General features: G+C 33.5%; 1 protein-coding gene across 6 annotated transcripts in view; it reads left to right on the top strand.

Moving 5' to 3' along the window:
* Nucleotides 1-20,263, top strand: part of LOC135197796 (vinculin-like) — a 210,932-nt gene that overhangs the window by 124,001 nt on the left and 66,668 nt on the right. For all 6 annotated transcript variants that reach the window (XM_064224917.1, XM_064224918.1, XM_064224920.1 and 3 more), the window contains exons 4-14: nt 552-747; nt 1,883-2,075; nt 4,011-4,162; nt 5,188-5,376; nt 14,054-14,272; nt 14,548-14,684; nt 15,317-15,447; nt 16,625-16,776; nt 17,040-17,217; nt 17,571-17,768; nt 19,293-19,384. In XM_064224917.1, the coding sequence (XP_064080987.1) occupies nt 552-747; nt 1,883-2,075; nt 4,011-4,162; nt 5,188-5,376; nt 14,054-14,272; nt 14,548-14,684; nt 15,317-15,447; nt 16,625-16,776; nt 17,040-17,217; nt 17,571-17,768; nt 19,293-19,384 (1,837 nt within the window). The remainder of the gene's footprint in view (nt 1-551; nt 748-1,882; nt 2,076-4,010; nt 4,163-5,187; nt 5,377-14,053; nt 14,273-14,547; nt 14,685-15,316; nt 15,448-16,624; nt 16,777-17,039; nt 17,218-17,570; nt 17,769-19,292; nt 19,385-20,263) is intronic.

The following is a 20,263-nucleotide window of genomic DNA, read 5'->3' on the forward strand; positions in this document are numbered from 1 at the left end:
TTTTGGTTCTTGCCTGAGAAAATGTGTATGTTCTCAACAGTGATCACTTTCCAATCATCTCCTCATAGACACATGCATGATACAGGAGGAATTGAGGTTTGGAGCATTGTAGTCATTGAAAGTTTCTAGTTTTTCTTGAGTCCTTGAGTATTGGCTTTACATATATATGAATCACAAAGAATTGCTTAATAAAATTACATGTATATGTTACATCAGGTAAAGATTTTCAAGGACATAGTATATGTATGTATAGTGTTTGTATAGAAGAGTCAGGAATAAAGTTGCAATTGCACTCCCAAAAGATAAACTTGGGCTACCTAACTGTTATGTACACACAATCTAAGGATGTTTATTTATTTTTTTTTTTTATAGGATCTTTTTTGTTGCATTTTTTCCTAACACTTTACTCTGCCTAAAATGAGGGTTTTGTTGGTATTGTATTGCTATCCTGTATGACTGAGATACCCAAACTATAGACTATCCATCTGTAAGAATTATCCTTGATATTTAATGGGTGTGTTATTTACAGAAATATGTCTTTTTACTTCCAGAAAAAAATTGATAGAGGGAGCCCGAGGTATTTTACAGGGCACATCCAATTTGCTGCTTTGCTTTGATGAATCAGAAGTGCGCAAGATCATCAGAGAATGTAAGAAGGTCTTGGATTATTTAGCAGTGGCAGAAGTCATAGAAACAATGGAAGATTTAGTACAGTTTGTTAAAGATCTCTCTCCATGCCTTACCAGGGTAAGCTCTTGGCATCAAATGTTCTTGTCCATCATCTTGTATAATGATGCTATACTGTAGAAAACAAATAAAATTTTTATATTAAGGGGGTTAGATAGCAAGTTAGGTGGCTTTCATAATAACATTTTAGTATATTTTGCACTTTAGTATATGACGCAGTACATTCGAATATTATAGTAGTGATACGAGGCAGTGCATTCGAATATTATAGTAGTGTTTCTTTACAGCCTGTTACTTTATCAGGTAAGTCATTAGTTAAATTACTGTAGAAATAATGTATATTGTTATTTGTTGTTTCATTTTGATTTTCATATGATTGCTTAACATGAAATATGTAGAATTTTTCATTACATGAAAATTTATGATATTATTGCAGTCATTGCTGATGTGAAAGATTATTGACCATATTATATGTATTGAATACTGAAGTCAGTTTTATGCTGATGAACTTCAGTGATAACCTTTTATTTGAATTTCAATTAAAAGAATATTGTTACTCTTCTTATCACTGATCTTATGATTAAAATGTTTTAGGATTGCTTGCAAATCATACTCATTGACCGTTCTTTAAAATGGTTTACAAAATTTCATGTCTTACTCTAGTTACAAGATTATTAGTGGAATCAAATAGCCTTCATTATTTCAGTACAACCATGAGAAGGTCCAAATTATAGGTTCATTAGCCGATTCTGAAAACATAGTTTGGTTGACAAATTTACTGAGACCACAATATCGTAAATCTTTAAAGTGCCTTGAAGTATAAATTCTTTGATGTGTCATGATTATAATTATATGCAAAATGTTTCTTTGGAATCAGTAGGCCATTTGAATACTAAGAGGTTTAGTTATTGTAGAGTAAATGAGTCAAGTATTCCAGGAATTTTTTTTAGAAATGTTATATACTACTAAGCATGTGCAGTGCAGTGATATAAAGTGAAAAGGGTATGCAGGTGGTTTCTCCTTTACATTTTCATAATTTTTGGATAATTTCTGCTGAATTTTAAGGCTGTCATCAGATGAAAGTAAAGTTTAATAAATACTAGTAAACTACGTATTTTCTTTATGACTGAAATATATTATGTATAGTAACCATGAAGTAGTGGAATATTTTTCATAAAAATTTGTTTGTTATTAGGTCTCACGGGACGTCGATGGACGTCAACAAGAATTAACACACCAAGTTCACCGCGAAATTTTAATGCGATGTCTTGAGGCTGTAAAAACGTTATCACCTATTCTCATTTGCTCCATGAAGATCTTCATTCAAATATTCCATCAAGGAGGGAAGGGTATAGAAGAGGCAGCAGAAAACAGAAATTATTTAGCTGGTAAGTAGTACATAGTATTCAAATCTATTTTGAAAAGGTTTATATTTGTAGATTGGCATTTTAACCATATGTCCATCTAGGGTACTAGGTTGATTATTTTTCTGAGGACACAAAATTTAGGAAATGGTTCATGGAATTTAAGTATGCTTGCCAAAGAGTTTGCAGTAGGTTACAGGGGGAGCCAGCCAGCAGCCCCCCCCCCCCCCCCCCCCCACCCCCCCCCCCCCCCCCCCCCGTTAATGGCATTTCAGCTTTACGGTGCTTGACTAATGACGACATTAACTAGATTTTTTATTCCAGTAAGCAGTTTGGTGCCAATAAACCTCTTAATAGCACTGTTAATTGGTCAATGTTGCCGTTAAGTGGATCATAGGCACTTTTGGCTTCATAAATGCCATTTATTTGGTTAATGACAATTTTTGGTTACCCACGCTTGACAGATAACCAAACACCCGCCGTTAACCAGGGACTGCCTGTACTTTGATTTGGTGATGTAGTTGCAGGTGTTGTTCACTGGGTCTTAGGCTTAAAGAGGAAATTTGGTCATATTCTGAAGTAAATAATACCCAAAGTATTACCTTAGTAATATAACGGGTCAAAAAGTTAAACTAGCCTAGCTAATTTACTGTAGCATAACTACTTGGGCCAAGCTTTGAGGATTGACCTTTAGATAGCAGCCCTGTCAGTCTGTAATAAGTTTATGGCCAACATGGTAAATGTGTTTGAGTCTGGAAAAAGCAAGTTAATTCTCAATTGAAGCAACCACTAAAGCGCTATTGCCTATTTTGCCGAATATCAAAGAAATACAAAAAATCAAAGTAACTGTCACTAGCCACATTGTTTTTCTTTATATCCAAGGGACAGCAACTCTACCTCACTTTGCAGAGATAGAAGGGTGGCTATAAAAAGTATTACTTTAATTATTGGAATTAAGATCTGATTGCATACATGACCTAAGAATAGATGGCAAGTTGAATGTAGGGATTGTGCAATAGTGAAAATTTTAACAAATATAACACTGGAGAAAATCTACCCTAAAAGTGTGAAATTCTTGGTACGACCAGTATCATAACACATATATGACTGGCACTACCCATAAATATACTTCAGCTGTGGACAAGAACATCATGCTAATGCATGACCTTGGGAATGATTTTTCAGCTTATATAATAGAGAATTAAGAATACTAATGACAACAGGAATGTCAACAAAAGAAGCAAATTAAGAAGCTGAGTTGGAGGAGGAAGTATAAAAGTACAAGAGACACTTGATCCAAGGAAAAAATCCTCTTTAAAACAGCTTTAGGAAATAAAATTTCTCAAATCTCAAATGTTAATGATGAATATAAACATTCAGAAAGAAAATTAGCATGATAGAACCAATTCCGTGATACTTTGTCAGTCGTTGCAAAACATAAAGTAGCCAAAAACTTTAAATTAACATCCATAATAATAATTCATAACTGCAAGATATTGTGAAAAAAAGAATATCAGAAAAGGTAGGGCCCCTTAGAAATAACCAAAATATTGAAAACAAAAATACAGATAAGTCTGTCAGACTTGTCACACTTAAATTGTCACATAACATTAAACCTCACACTAACATCAAAGAAAGGACGGGAAAAACATTCAACACCTTCCAGCTGCAGATAAAGCAAAATACAAACTCAGACAATATGATTGCAACCATAACTGATACAGAAAGGCATAGGACATAGGAAAGATATGTACTGATTGAAGAAGTTACCTCATTAGGTACAGGAATCACAGCAAACCTATAACCCCCCCCCCCCCAAAAAAAAAACAAAACAAAAAAAAAAAAAAAAGTGACCAGAAGCATGGCTATAGTGTGTGCTTCATAGAATCATGCTAAAAAAAATAGCATTTTTTGGGATTTTGGATGTTCATGAATATGATTGTCTTTATTGCTGTGTAGGGAGAATGACAGACGAAATCAACGAAATCATCCGTGTCCTTCAGCTCACTACTTACGATGAAGAAGAATGGGATGCTGATAACTTGACAGTCATGAAGAAGTCTGTCAATGCTATTGAAGGCAAAGCTCAGGCTGCACATGATTGGCTACAAGTAAGTATTTTGAAGATGATACATTGTATATTTCTGAACAGTAAGTACTGTACCACTGTATTGTTATAAGCATTATTTGCCTTTGAGGTAGGAGAGTGAATAAGAAAGCTCTTCTAATCAGTTGCATACTTTTGCACTTCACTGGTATGGTTTTACTGTTTCCCTTTAGTAACACTGTACAATATACACTACATACGTATACGTATATGCATATCTTTCAGAATCTTGAATTTGGCTGTGTGGAATGTTGAACTAATTGAGTTTTTTATTTGCAAACACTTAATTGGTTTTATATATATTATGCACAGTGTTTTTCAGATTGTTTAGAAGCTGTTTCTATACATGCATTGAAGTTTTTCAACAGATAGATTATCTTTGGTTGTTAAAATGCACTTTGTACAGCAAAGTATTTTGGGGTTATATTCTAAGGAAGACATTATAGTAGGTTAGATGTGAATACAGTATTTAAATCTTTATTTTGTGACAATAATTTTTGATAATTATTAGGGAAAAATAATTTGACTAATCTGTTTTCACTTTGTGAGTACAGTGGAAATTCCAGGTCAGTCCGGCAGTTTGCTTTGCTTGCATTCCATCAATCAATGATTGATGCCTGTTTTAGTTTAAAAGAATATACAAGAGAAATTACTGTGACTGTTACCTTCAACTTGAAAGGTTGTTAGTGGATGTGGAGTTTGTTTTAAACAAATTTTTGTCATAGTGTTGATTTTGCGTAACTAAGACACACTTGTATGTGTTTACTATATAAATTTTTTTTCCACTTAAATGTGCCTGCTCTTTATTGTTCATCTACTGTTATTGGTGTATGAGTACTGTTTGGTATTGTTTTATTTTGTCGTTAAATCACCCATGAAAAGTTTTAAAGTATTTTAATGTAGTGAATTTTAAAGTGTATTGTTGCTGTCAGGTATGATATGCCATCAAATTTGTGATAAATTGTTCTCGTAGCTTATCGTATATTTTTTTTACTTGTGTATTGGTATAACACTTGACTAATCTTTCAGGATCCAACTGCCCTGCGAGGGGGTATTGGTGAAAAATCGCTTCGTCAGATCTTGGCACAGGCAGGGAAAGTTGCTGAGCGGTCCCTCCCATCTGACCGTGATGTTATCAGGAAACTCTCAGGTGATATTGCCTCCATGACTGATGCTCTCTGTGAATTACGACAAGATGGCAAAGGAGCCACTCCACAGGTTTGTTATTGAATTACTGATTATAGTAACGTTACTCTTGTCTTTTTTTTTATGAATGTTTTGGTATCTAAGGAAGCTCTTGAATGTCACTGGAATATATTTTTGCAGTTGTGACGAGTTGTTCCAAGTTAACTATTTTTTATGTTATAACACTGTAATATTGCCTATTTATTTTAACTCGTAAGTTTTTGTGACAACAGCTTTTATTTTTTTTAAAGTGATTGCTTGCCTGTCAGGCTTTTAGGCCTAATAGATATCAAGTCCCTTTTGTTTTTTATTATTATTATTGGTAATTGACAACTTTTTATAATTTTCAGTTATAATTAAAGCATTCAATTTCTATTGCTTTTGGTGGCATCATTCCAAGGAAACTCATTCAAGTACTGTTTTTTAACTCTCGTACTGTTATGTGTCTTCCCTGGATATGCTCTGTTGGTTAAAATTGCCATAGATTGCATGAGTATGTGTTTTTGATCAACTAATTAGTATGTCGTAGCCTTTGAATTGAACATTTTCCTGTCTACTGATTATAATGCATGCTTATTAGAAATTGTTTGATTTGGTGCTTGAAGTGCAGGGTATTAACCCTTCCGTTTATGACTCCTATGACAATTACGTCTGTGGGCAGTGGCAGTGACTCGAGTGTTAATCATAAAAATGTTTATGTACGTACTGTTGTTTGTTCAAAGACTCATATTTCCGACAGTTTTCAAGGTCGACCTCTCAATTTTGTTTCATTTTGCTGCTGATTACTTATTCTATATAATGGCATAAAAAATCCCACTAAAGTAATTATTATGTCATGAAATAATGATTAGAAATTATGATGGGACTGAAATTTGGATGATACTCGTATATTTCATCAATAAGCGAAGGACTTAAATTTGGATGATGTTCGTATGTCATCGGTAAGCGAAAGGGTTAATGATGTTAGTTTATGGTATTGGCCTATAGAATTGTAGTAGAGCCCCTTACAGTTTGGTGTTTATTAGTTACGTAATGCTTTCTGGATTTTATGTTGCACATAGTTTATACTGCAATATCTTATGTAATCTCCATGGATATGGTTCATAACTAAAGTATATTGGTTCTCCAATATTTATTCCTTCGTAAATAGTTCGTTGTTTTAGTAAATTACTTTATTATAGTATTTTCTAGTCACATTGTTTAGTATCTGTTGTTTTGAATCTTAATATTTGTGTGTCTCATGTTCATAATTTCAGTGTATGTTACTATCAGTTCCATTTTTTGTCTGTATTAAGGGGTGTATTTCGAGTACTGTAGTAGATTTTTGAATATCTAAGTAAAGCAAATGCCAAGCACTGCTGGAAAATTGGTTGTTCTTTCAACACACAATAATGATTTCTGTGGTTATGTCTGCAGCTTTATTTGCCTTAGTTTATGTTATCTGGGTACTTAACCCTCTTACGCCGAAGCGGTAAAAAAAAAATTGTCTCCCGTGTGCCGGAGGTGTTTCAGAGTGAGCGCGGAAGCGGAAAAAATATATTTTTCAAAAAATCACAGCGCACTTAGTTTTCAAGATTAAGAGTTCATTTTTGGCTCCTTTTTTGTCATTGGCTGAAGGTTAGTATGCAACCATCAGAAGTGAAAAAAATTATCATTATCATATATAAATAATGCGATATATGATAGCGCAAAAATGAAATTTCATATATAATTGTATTCAAATCGCGCTATGCACAAAACGGTTAAAGGTAACAAGTTACTTTTTTCCCGTTGTAATGTACACTAAATTGCAATCATTTTGGTATATAACACATTGTAAAACGATAAAAGCAACACAGAGAAAATATTATCACAAAATAATGCATGAATTCGTAACGCGCGGACATAAACAAATATTTTTTTCAAAAATTCACCATAAATCTAAATATTGTCCTAGAGACTTCCAATTTCTTTCAAAATGAAGACAAATGATTGAATATTACTATACTGTAAGAGTATTAGCTTACAATTGCAGTTTTCAACCATATCTGACGAGTTAAAGTTGATTGAATGTCGAATTTTTTTATATATATATTTCTTATATGCAATTATTTCAGAAATAAGGAAAGCTACAACCTTCAAATATTTTTTGTTTTATTCTACATGAAATTGCGCACATTTTCATATATAAAACTCTATGAAATGCCTAATATGAAACGGAGCAAATATTCCGAGAATGGAACGTACGCATTTCGGAGATTTGTGGCGGAGAATCCGCGAGCGGAGGGAAGGAAAGATTTTTTTTTAAATCCACCATAAATCTAAATATTTTGCTAGAGACTTCGAATTTGTTTCAAGATTAAGATAAATGACTGAATATTACTAGACTGTAAGAGTTTTAGCTTACAATTGCGTTTTTCGACCATTTCGGTAGAGTCAAAGTTGACCGAACGTGGTTCTTTTTCTATTTATCGTGATTTATATGCAAATATTTCAAAAATGAGAAAAGCTACAACCTTCAATTAATTTTTTTTTTGTATTCTACATGAAATTGCGCACATTTTCATATATAAAACTTTATGTAACGGCTAATTTAAAATGGTGCAAACATTACCACAATCGCACGTTTGATTTTTTCGGAAAAGTTACCGCGCGGACGTAAAGAAAATGTTATTTTTTTTCATAAATTCACCATAAATCAAAATATTGTGCTAGAGACTTCCAATTTGTTGTAAAATGAAGGTAAATGCTTGAATATTACTAGAATATAAGCGTTTTAGCTTAAAATTGCGTTTTTCGACCATTTCGGTAGAGTCAAAGTTGACCGAAGGTTGAAATTTTGGCAATTATCGTTATTTATATGAAAATATCTCAAAACTGATAGAAGCTACAACCATGGGTTGTTTTTAGTTGTATTGTGCATGAAATTGCGCACATTTCCATATATAAAACTTTATATAACGGCTAATTTTAAAATGGTGCAAACATTACCACAATCGCATGTATGATTTGTTTCGGAAGAGTTAATGCGCAGACGTAAGGAAAAAGTTTTTTCATAAATTCACCATAAATCGAAATATTGTGCTAGAGACTTCCAATTAGTTGCAAAATTAAGGTAAATGATTGAATATTACTAAAATATAAGAAGTTTTAGCTTTACAATCTCCTTGGCGTTTTTTCGACCAATTTCGGTAGAAGTCAAATAGTGACCGAAAAGGTTGAAATTTTGGCACTTATCGTTATTTATATAAAAATATCTCAAAACTGATAAAAGCTACAATCATAAGTATTTTATTGATGTATTCTACATAAAAATGCGCACATTTTCATATATAATACTTCATGTAACGGCTAATTTACAATGGTACAAAAATTATGTCAAAGTGACGAAATAATTTCCGAGATGTGTCGCAGATACTTTTTAGTGCGGCAAGAAAGAAATTCGCGCTTGCGCGCCTGCGTAACGATTGTAAACAAAACAACACCTTGATCTGTGAGCTCCCAGCATCCCCCAAGGCGCGTGATTCAAAAGTTTTACGCTGGTAGGCCTATAAGTATTTTTCCGCGAATTTTAAAAAAAACTTTTGTAAGTTGACGTAAAATACGTCCAGTCGGCACACGGGAGACAAAAAATGTCGACGTAAAATACGTCCAGTCGGCAGAAGAGGGTTAAAAGGCATTTGGGAAGTACCTATTGAGATGTGAATATTTGTCTATAATGATTATCTCTTTTTGGAGATGGCATGGTTTCTTTGGCCAGTAAGTTACTTTGGTATTACATTGTCAATAAAAAAACACAAATTCTACCCTATTCCATGTAACCAGAGTTTTTCTCTCGGGTGCAAGCAAAAGAAAAGTAAGGCAGAAGGCTCACATAAGCAAAACTGCAGGCAGGTTTTTCTAATGGAAGTGTATAAACAATTAATTTCATAAGCAGTAAACATATACATGTAGCAGAATATATAATTCCGGAAGGGAATAGATGAATTTTATTGTGTTACCTGTATTCTTTGTTCCCAAAATTGTGTAGTCTTGAGACAAAGCAAGACAATGAGAAACCTTCAGTTTGTCCAAGTGGTAGGTATCAAAACTAGTTTGGCACTATGTCCAAGCAATGCAAAGAGCTGCATCATCTTAAGTAATACTGTGAAATAGCTGGGGATCAATCAGTGTTTTATCTACACTGACCTAGTTTTCTAGGGCACAAAACCAAATTTAGTCTTTATAGCTATTTAAAGAATATGATAGATCCCTCTTTAAACTTGCCGTTTTATTCAGGAACATATGTTGTCTTACAAAGATGAGACTCATTTTACAAACCTGGCGTTTCATAGACTTGAGAAAATAAATCAGTGATTCCAGAATCTTGTAACAGTGTAAATTTCTTAGCAGAAATGCTGAGGAAGTATTTGTAAATACTTTACAAGCACTTCTTTCTTTTTTCTTTAATTCTGCTTTGTCAAATGGTTATAATGAATCTCATTAATTTCTTTTATTTCTGTTATTTTTTTTGCAACCAGTAAACATATAACTTCAGAATAAAATAAATTGCAATATCACATTGCAAAGTGGGCAAGGTGCATAAATGCAGAAAAAAAGGCAGCTCCAAAGGACTAGCAAAGGGTGTGCAAAAATAAAAGAAGTAAAGAAATTAATTAAAAGGAAGGGTAGATGAACGCAAAAGTATATGCATTTACATAACAGGAAAAGCAGTTTACTGGATTTAACTTAGTTTATAGAGGGAACTAAGTCAATGGAACTGTTTATCAACTCCATTAAGAAAACACTGAAAAATTCCCTCACACTGATATTTCTTTTAAATATCAGTATAAAGTGATGAATCTGAAGGTGAAGTCACTAGAATGATCATATAGTTTATGTAGCCATTCAAAAATTAGAAATAAGTAATTGTTAACTGAACATTACAGATGTTCACATAGACATCTGGCATGACCCAAGTAACTGATGATTTTGCAAAAAAAAAAAAAAAAAAAAAAAAAAAAAGTGATACGTAATTTAAAATTTTTTAATGTGCTAAAGTTCAATCACTCAGTATTCCAGGTATTTTTTCTGGCATCATTATTATTATGCTGAATAAATTTTCATTCCTATTACTGCAATACAAACCAGCTATAATCTGTTTTATAGATGATAGTCACTTTTTGATTATCTGTTAACACGTTGCTTGGTGTATCAGTAGACTCTAGATTACTCATGGGGGTATTTTTTTAAAGGATGAAATGTATTTGATGAATTGGTGGGCAAACCTGTTGCTGATGATGTTATACTGCCTTCTTTTGGTTTCGTTAAGAATTTCCTGACATTATTGTTAACCTGTTGTTTGCTTTTTTCTGTTATCTGGGTATCTTTTTGAAATATGGGAAGTCAGCATGCTGCCCTTCCCTCATACTCATGTCTATGGCTCAGCTAACTTTTATTACCGCGGAGACAGATGGCGTGAGTTCTATACTGTCAATATTTTGGAATATTGTCAAGAAGGGAAGGTCATGATCAAATGGCTTTTGGATCTAGGATCTCCCATAAACACTTAAGAACTGTAAATGAAAATGAAAGGTGACTTTTGAAAATTAGTCAACAGTTAAAAGAGATTCCTATTGTATATTCCTCTCCCAGTTGGCACAATTCTGCATTCTATCTATATTTTAGAAGTTAAATTTATTACCAAGACAAGTTGGATTGGCATTTTTAATACAGAAGAGAGAAAAATTTTTTTTGGAGAGGTTTATATGGATAGGATATTACACTTGGTTGCAATGTACAAGAGCAGTACTTTAGTACTTTGCACTGATTCTCTTAAGAGAAGTACAGTAAAGAATATTTACCCTGTTTTGGAACTGTCCAGATTTTATTGCCCATGTGGCAGGAACTGTACATAGATCTGAACGGTCAAGGGCCATGAGCCATATCCAGATTTGTAAACCTGCTGGTTAGGAACTTTATTATATGTATCTGTCAGGCAAGAATTGTATCAGATTGAAGTACTGTACCTGCTTATTTTCAACAAAGAGAATCCAGTTCAGATTTGAATTGTCATATAGTAAAGAAATTATGAATTTTCATATACTCTACTGTACTTTGAAGCCATGCCCAGACTCTTGAGGTTATTGGTAAATATCTGTTAAAGGATAACTTTCTTGTGACTGGGAGGTAAATGGTTAGTTAAATGGTGCAGTTAACTTTTCTTGGTAAAATGCTCAAGAGAATATAGATGACTCCTTGTAATTTAAATTCTGGAAGTTACTATGCATTTATGTAAGCTTTAAGGATCTAAGTGAGTTGTAATGCCACTCTCATCAGTGTAGCATGTGCCTTGCAACCAGAATCAGGCAAGCACTTCCAAGGTGATATGGATGTGTCTGACAATTTACATAATTCTGTAAAATAAGCTTAGAGCAGGAATCACAGAAGCTTTTTCATTGAGGCATGGCTAACTGAAGTGACACATTTTTTAAAAGTTATTGGTTTAGATAACAAGCACATAAATTTTCAGTTAGACATTCAGATTGAAGAATTTTAATAAAGCATTGCCTCCCACGTATGTTATGAATCGGTGTTAGTAAAATAGTTTTTATTAAAATTTATATAAGCGCCAATGTAAAATTATCCTTTTTATATAAATGCAAACCTTTTACTTTACTGAGACTATTTTCCCAGCTCATTTGATTGGTAGTCTGCTGTGCTATCTTGAGGTTGCATAGGGGATTCAGTGGAGATTGAGTATGTAGCACAGTTAGACTCTCTCTAGTATTACTAGTGTAAACTTGTATTCCCCCTTGCAAGGATGAATGCTCACCTGGAAGTGATTAGAGGATTGTTTAATCTGCTGCTGTAACTCAGGTCTTTGCAGATTGTATTCTTTCAGGCAATAAGCATAAGTAAAATAAGATGTTTGTATTTATGGGATTTTGTGTATTTATGGGATTTTGAATTTGTATTTATTACAATTTCTTGCTTAATGTTTTTCACTTATACTCACTCATTGTCTGTATTATCAGCAATGGGTTGAAGCTATTTTCATCCTGTATAACATGTTTGCTGAAAGGTACAAAAGATATTTAGTTTGCATCTTGTGATTCCAGTGGGCTGAGAAGAGGATCATAGATAAATGTATAAATCAGCAGTCTAAGAACTATTTGGCACAAGGTCCATATAGCATGTTTTACACATTTTCTCAGGCTTGATTGGTCTGTAGGTTGTAGTTTGGAGACCTCTGGTACAAATGAAAAAACTATCTTTTTAATGTCTTGCATTTTGTAATTGCAAATCTAACAAGTAGGATATTAATCCACTAAATATGTTCCCTGAAGACTTTTGCTTTTGTCTTAGTGATTAAACATTTGTGAATTAAAGTAAAATATATGCTGCTTATCAAAAAGGTTTTCCAAACTACTTGCACTGTTGTTCATATCTTGCAATTCACATTTTTTCCTTTTTTCATTACTTTTGATTCTTTATCAAGCTGTACATTTAGCTTATTGATCTCAACTTGTACAGTATTTCTCAAAATACTGCCTTTTTTATAAGTAGTTTTTTCACTTGAAGAAATCTCAAAGATTTCATCCACTGGCATATCTTTATTAATTCCCTGTAATAGAAGAAAGTAGGTTTTAAATGTAACGCCTTACTGAATTCAGTATTGTATAGCTATGGAAAAAGTTTTACTCTTCTCTGTATAGTAACTGGTATGGCAGTAATGTTACTGATTTGAAAAGGAAATTTGTCTTTCAGTTTATTCAACAATAGTACTATAATATTTGATTGCAGGATCCTAAATTCACATAAATTAGGATACATGCATCTATTGTTTCATGAGGCATGATGTCAAGTTTTCCATAGTATTGATATATGTTATTTAGTTCCAACTTGATGACTGTAAGCTCCTTATAAAGTACTAATTGAGTATTATTGGCACATTCTTTTAAATGTACCTTATTTAGTTAAGACGTGATTGATAAACTGGTTTATATTTTTGCTATTCCTAAAAAGTTGCACCTTAGAATTATAAGAAAGAAACTTTAGTGTCTTACTCATTTAATGTTATGGTATTGTAAAAAAATTTTATGCAGTAAAATGATTCAATTTCCATCATTTCCCATAAGGAGGTAGTGCCATCAGTGCACCTCATGGGGTGTGCTGTAGGCATTATTTAAGGGTTTTTGCAGTGTCCCTTCAGCCCCTAGCTGCAACCCATTTCGTTCGTTTTAATGTACCTCCATTTATATTCTCTCTCTTCCTTCTTACTTTCCACCATCTCCTAATGATTGTTTCATTGCACAACTGTGAGGTTTTCCTCCTGTTTCATCTGTCACACCTTTTTTCTGTCAAGTTCCGTTTTAGAGCTGAAGGTCTCAGCACTTGGCCTCTGGCCTAAATCTTATATTCTATTCTGTTCTATTCTATTCTGCTTGTTTTCTTATACAGGATATTCTAAAATGAACATTCTTATTTATGTTGTGGAAAAGAATATGTATAAATTTTATATATTCTCTGAAATTAAAGCAACCAAACTGTCTTCTAATTTTACACCCTATAGTCATTGCCAAATCCATGTAGAAATAGATTCTGTGCTCTGTTTTTGCAGTAATTTAATTTTTGGAACTCTGTACAGTTATTGTTAGTTAGTTGCTACTAGGAATTGAAGGACAAAGAAATAAAAAGGAAATTATTTGTGTCAGTTGTAATATTTTCTTATCTAATTTCCACTTTTCAGGGTCAAAGTCTAGCTCGAAGTATTGGTGAAAAACTGAATGAGCTGAGTGGTGCAATCTCAAGGGCTGTGAACAATGTCGAAAGAAGTGGGGTACAACAACCTGCTCATACAGTTGCTGGACGACTGGAACAAGCACAGAGATGGTTGAATAACCCCTCTTTGGATGACAAAGGATTAGGCCAGCAGGCTATTGGCCTTATTGTAGAAGAAGGAAAGAAGGTGAGTAAAAATATTCATGCAAGAAATGAATTGGGAATTGGTTTTCAAAAGAAATAGTACTTGTACTAAATGGCTCTTTGTGGCATCTTATTTCCTCACTTGAAGTCAGGTAGTAAGTGTCATATATTCAGTCATTTTCAGTAGTATTCTGTCAGTTTCATTGTTAGTTGGCTCTGAAAATGAACCCTTTTTCATTGGGAACCTGAAGGGTAGATTATTTTGAAGTATATTAGAATGTAAGAAAAAAAAATGATAGATTAAAATTGATTTTTCAGGTGGCTGCTGGATTGACAGGTCCAGCTAAGTCAGGCATTCTTGCCCTTTGTGATGAGGTAGACAATTTGTCACAGCAGTTGTCAGATATGTGTCGACATGGGCAAGGGGATTCACCTCAGGCTCAAGATGCTGCAAGGTGATTGAATTTAACAGTTACATACCGTCTTTTGATGAATTTAACAGTTATTTACCATCTTTTGATGCATTACTTTTAATTAGCTTAAGTTTTTCTGTTTGGCCAATGATTTTTTCAAATATTAGTAAGGAGTTATGGGAAAAGAAGTTTCTTATGTTGTGTGTAATTTGAAAATTACATTACTGCATTGCCCAAAACCAAGTTATAGAAATTGTAAGGTCCTACGTGCATACAGTAGTCCCCTCATTTTGTAGAAAGAGGTAACCATGGTAAATAGCAAACCTTATTTTGACCCCATTTGCAGTATGATTTCCATGTGCAGACATATAAATATTATATATGCTAAAGCTTATGTCTGTATTTGTGACAGGAAAATATATTAATTTTTGTTTTGATAGGTACCCAAAACAGGCTATGAAGCATCATTTGAATTGATATCTCATGATTTGGAGTTGTTCCAAACATTAGTGATGCAGATTAAGTTTGATTTTGTTATATTTTTTAAAAGTTATTTGAACCTCTTAATTATTTTTGAAATTTGGAAACCTGAATAAATGGAAAACTTTGAACATGATGAATTTAAAGAACAGTACTTCCAAGACAGGATTTATTTAATAATGTTTCTATTTCAGAGCACTGTCTGCCAAACTACAAGAGCTCAAGAACAAGATCCAGACTGCAGTTGTAGATCGTGTTGTAGAAGATTTTGTTGACATTACAACTCCGCTGAAGCAGTTTACAGATTCAGTGTTAGCACCTGAAGGTATGTCTGATATGAGTGTTGCATAATTTTTAGTACCATTTCTACTAAGATATGAAAAATACATTCATCAGTATTGTAATAGCTATTTTTATAAAATAACTATACCTTACAAGTTATTACAGTCCATCACAATGTGTTTTTGACAAGTAAAAGGATAAGTAAAGCTGTTATAAAAACATGAAGAGAAAAGAAAGCTCTCTTTACATAACTAAGGTAGGTTTGAGACTTGGAGGTCTAGCATTTTTTACAATTTATAATGTATCCTCATACTGTATATTTTAATATTTGTGGCCATTCCTGGTGTTATTCTTTATAAAGAAACCTGGTTTATATTGTTACCATGACTCATGCAGTCTCAACTTATTGTTTTGCTATTATTTTGATCCCATAGGGTCTAGAACTTCCAGTATGCCTTGGTTTGACCCCTTAAGGTGAACTCCTTCAACAAGCTCACTAAGAGTCTGATATGACTTTCAATTTTTATTAAACTGTGTAAAAATAATAATAGCTTTTCCTTTAGAAAACTGTTTCAGACTTGAGAAGAAATTCAGAGGTGATCTAATTCTGAAAATAGTGGTGCAGTTACAGAGAATGGTATCACCTTTACCTCACCAGATATCAAAGCTTTGTCATTATTTACTTTAGTATCCTTGAGGAGAAGTGCAGAAGGTTTTCACAAAGTGTAATCTAGTTGGTAATTTTTCCAGTTTAGCATTTTTAAGCTTTCATTAGTCTGAGACCCAAGGAACTATACTAGGATGTATGCCTATTGTAAATTGTGCATACAGTACAGTATGTGTTTTCATTCATCGTCATCATCATCAAATAAAGCACAATAGAACTAGGCTACACACTTTGTCTTATTTTTAGTGTCTTATTTTTAGACTTTTAGGACTAACACAGAAGATTTTTAAGTCAAATATTTGGTGGAAAATGAAGTTAGACAGAGCTGGACAATTTATAGACCTTGTAGATAAGGGCCAGAAAGTCACAAAAGTAAAAGGCAAAAAGTTCAGTGGAGCTGAAGAAACAATGAAAGAACAATAAGTTCTGGGATATATTTTAGGCAGCACCCTTTGGCAGCACTAGCAGTTAATTATTTTCCTAAATTTTGTAATTTTTCATTGAAATACAATAATATGTCTATTATTATAATGCAGTCTTGCTTTCTTTTCAGACACTCCTGGTCGAGAACAAGTATTTGAGAATCGTGCAGCAAATCTTGCTCAGTTTAGTAATAGAGCAGCAAAAACTGCACTCATGGTTGCAGCAGGAAGCTCAGGTGGTAACAAGAAGTTGACAGAAGCCCTTTTGGCATCATCTGGCCAAGTAAGTTTTTGTTTTATCATCTAGATATGGGAACAGTGTATTGGTCAATTTGACAATTTAATGTAATTTTTCCAACATTAGCATTGATATTTTTTATCACTTTCAAGTAATGTGATTTACTTTCGTTTAACCAAGTTTCAGTCATGAACATTTTGACTGAAGGAAAGCTGGAAGCTGTATAAGAAGATCACTATTTCCATGTGTAGTGGGGTAAAGGCTATTTAATATTTCCATACCCTTTAGAATTTTTTCTTACCCACTAGGTGGAGAGCTTAACTCCGCAGTTGGTTGCTGCTGGACGTATCCGTATGACCTACCCATCCAACAAGGCTGCAGATGAACATTTTGAGAATCTTCGTCGTCAGTATGCTGAGAGTATACAAAAGGTCAGGGACCTAGCTGATGAAGCAACAGACTCTGCAGCATTTATCAGTGCATCAGGTTAGCCAGATTATACTGTACATCACTTTTATCTCTAAAGACTCCTTTGGCATAGGGAAGAGTTTTTAAACTCTTGGAATTCTTTCCCCTAGCACAAATGAATTATCCAACCGCCTGTCTTTTCTTTTTTTTCTGTTAATTTTCTCTCCCTACTCTGATATTACTTACCAGTCAAAAGAGGTGGATTAGGTTGAGTGGCAAACCTCATCTGTAAAATTCAAGTAGGGCATGAATAAATGAAAATCTGTATTTATTGTCAGGTGCACAATAGTTAAAATTGTAATGACTTTCACATATAGGTCTGGATAAACTAATCTAATCCTTTATAATAATAACATATAATTTCTTTCCAGAAAATTTGATAAAGAGACATACAGCTCAGTGTGAAGCATCGATATCAAACCATGAGCCTCAAGCTATGGTTGATAACACAAGTGCAATAGCCAGACTTGCAAACCGAGTGTTGATGGTGGCCAAGCAAGAGGCCGATAACTCTGAAGATCCTATGTTTGTAGCTAAGGTTAACTCTGCATCGGAACAGCTGCAGGCAGGTATGGAAACATTTATGATGTTTGTTTAAAAATATAAAAGGTCTTTTTAACTGTATTAGCTGTAAATTTTAATTTATAGGTAAATTTGTAAATAAAATAATTAAATATGTTCAGGGTGAACTTATTAACCATAAATAGCCTTATGCTGTGTAACAAATATTTCCAGTGACACTGATTTACTAGATCCTGAAAAACAAATGACCCACTACATATGCCCAGACCAGGTTCTGCCTTTCCACCAACCATCATTCTTCTAAGTTTCTTTGTTCTGCACAGTTGCACGCTGAGCTTATCTTCTGTGAATTAGCATCTTTTTGCCTTTTATATGCTCTGCCTTTCATTCATTTATTGTTTTTACCATTATGAAGGCAAAAGTGATTGATGATTTATTTGTTTTTCAATTTTTCTTTATTTGCCATATGAATGGTGACATCACTGCCACCATAAGGTTACTGTTAGTGCAGGAGATAACATGACTTTTTGCTTAGATTTTATGAAAGAAATCACTGTAGCAATATAGAATTCTTTGCCTAAGGACAGTTTCCCCATCAGAAGAAGAAATTTAAGTGAAGATCACCCTGAAGGCTGTTCATGCACGTAGTCCTTGCAGATCTCAGCAGACATTCATTTTTATTTGAATTTGAGAATAAGATTAAGGGTTTCCCTTGGAATTTGCATTAGAATTACCAGAAACATTATCCAAAGTAGCTTCGCTAACCACACCCAAAAGGCCAGTTTCTATTAAGACATACTATAATAGTATTCTGCATTGATCATGACACCCTCATTATTTTTTTTCAGTTTGAAGATTTTTATAGCTTTTTATATATCTTCATATATAAACCACTGGGGACGAGCCAACTTCACGAAGCAGTTTCTTATATTTCATTTCCAAATCCAAATACTTAAGGTCCCGTAACCCAAGTGCTCATGAATTACATTACAGTATAGTATTATGAAAGATAAAAGTAATAGATAATTATATAAATTGTTGTGTGTCCCATAATGGTCAATTTATCAAAGGTAGGAATCTCTTTATATATACATTGAGAAAGGGAGATTTTGGTCTACACTTTTTTCCAAGTAAATTAAATGGCAGGTTCCTGGGCATTGAGTTTATTTAAAATATTTGCTGGTCTCTCCAGAATCTATACCTAATTTGTTTTTTATTTATTTTTTATTGTAGATGTGTGAAGTATATGTATAATTTTTAGGCTTTAGTATATGCATGTCTGGGTAAAGTTTTAGTGAATGGTATCTGTTAATAGTTCATTCATATCTTCATGGCTATGACAGTGCTGAATGACCTCCTTAGCTCTAGCACCGGGTCATATGGCTCAGATTTCATACATTCATTACATTATTTTTCTTTAAATTATGCAGTCTCACAAATTGTGATCTCACACACCTTAGAGTGACTATATTTAGATAAACAAGTGGAATCTAAGTAGAATTGCAGCTCAGTAATAGTAACAGTCATTGTTAATGTTTTATTTTTTCATGATTTTTAATTTTTTTTCTCAGCTGTGACACCAATGGTACAAGATGCCAAAAATGTTGCAATGAATCCTGATGATCATCATGCAATTAGCAGATGGCGCCAGTCAAACCAAGCTGTAAGTAGTACTGTACTGCAAAATTTACTCTGCATCTATACAGTGGACCCCCTGTATTTGCTGGGGAAGCATTCCAGACCCCCCATGAAAATAGCTAAAATCCACAAATACTTAGAACCCCAATAAAATTGCTAAGAACTGCCTATGTTGTTCGTTCAAACTCAAGAAAACTCACTAAAAATGCTGATATACATACCTGGTTTTTATAATAGTTTTATCACAAAAAGTGCATTTAATCATTAAACTGATATGAAAATACGTACAGCAATTTGTGGATATTTCTCATAGAAAAATACTGCTATGCAAATTTCCTGCGAATAATGGATAGATATGGTCCATAAAAGAATACATGAGTGCGCAAATCTCAAGAACGCAAATACGGGGGTCCGCTGTATTTATTTACGCTTTCAGTGACTTTTGTTTGCAATTGTGTGGAAATCCATTTCTTAAAACCTAGTTCGCTGTCTCATATTTTTGATGTGAGAGATGTGTTGTAAATGGTAAATGTATAAATACTTCAGGATGGTGATGTTAACCCTTTAACGCCGATTGGACGTATTAAACATCGACGAAAATTGTCTGGCGGGTGCCGAACCGACGTATGAAACGTTGACAGAAAAAAGTTTTTTTTTTAAATTTGCGGAAAAATAGTTATAGACCTACTAGGCAAAAACCTTTGAATCACGTGCCTTGGGGGATGCTGGGAGTTCATGGATCAAGCTGTTGTTTTGTTTACAATCGTTACCCAGGCGCACAAGCGCAAATTTCTTTCTTCTCGCACTAAAAAGCATCAGCGACACATCTCGGAAATTATTTCGTCACTTTGACATAATTTTTGCACCATTTTATATTAGCTGTTACATAGAGTTTTACATGTGA

Source organism: Macrobrachium nipponense, chromosome 21, assembly GCF_015104395.2.
Source record: "Macrobrachium nipponense isolate FS-2020 chromosome 21, ASM1510439v2, whole genome shotgun sequence".
In the NCBI taxonomy this organism is placed as follows: domain Eukaryota; kingdom Metazoa; phylum Arthropoda; class Malacostraca; order Decapoda; family Palaemonidae; genus Macrobrachium; species Macrobrachium nipponense.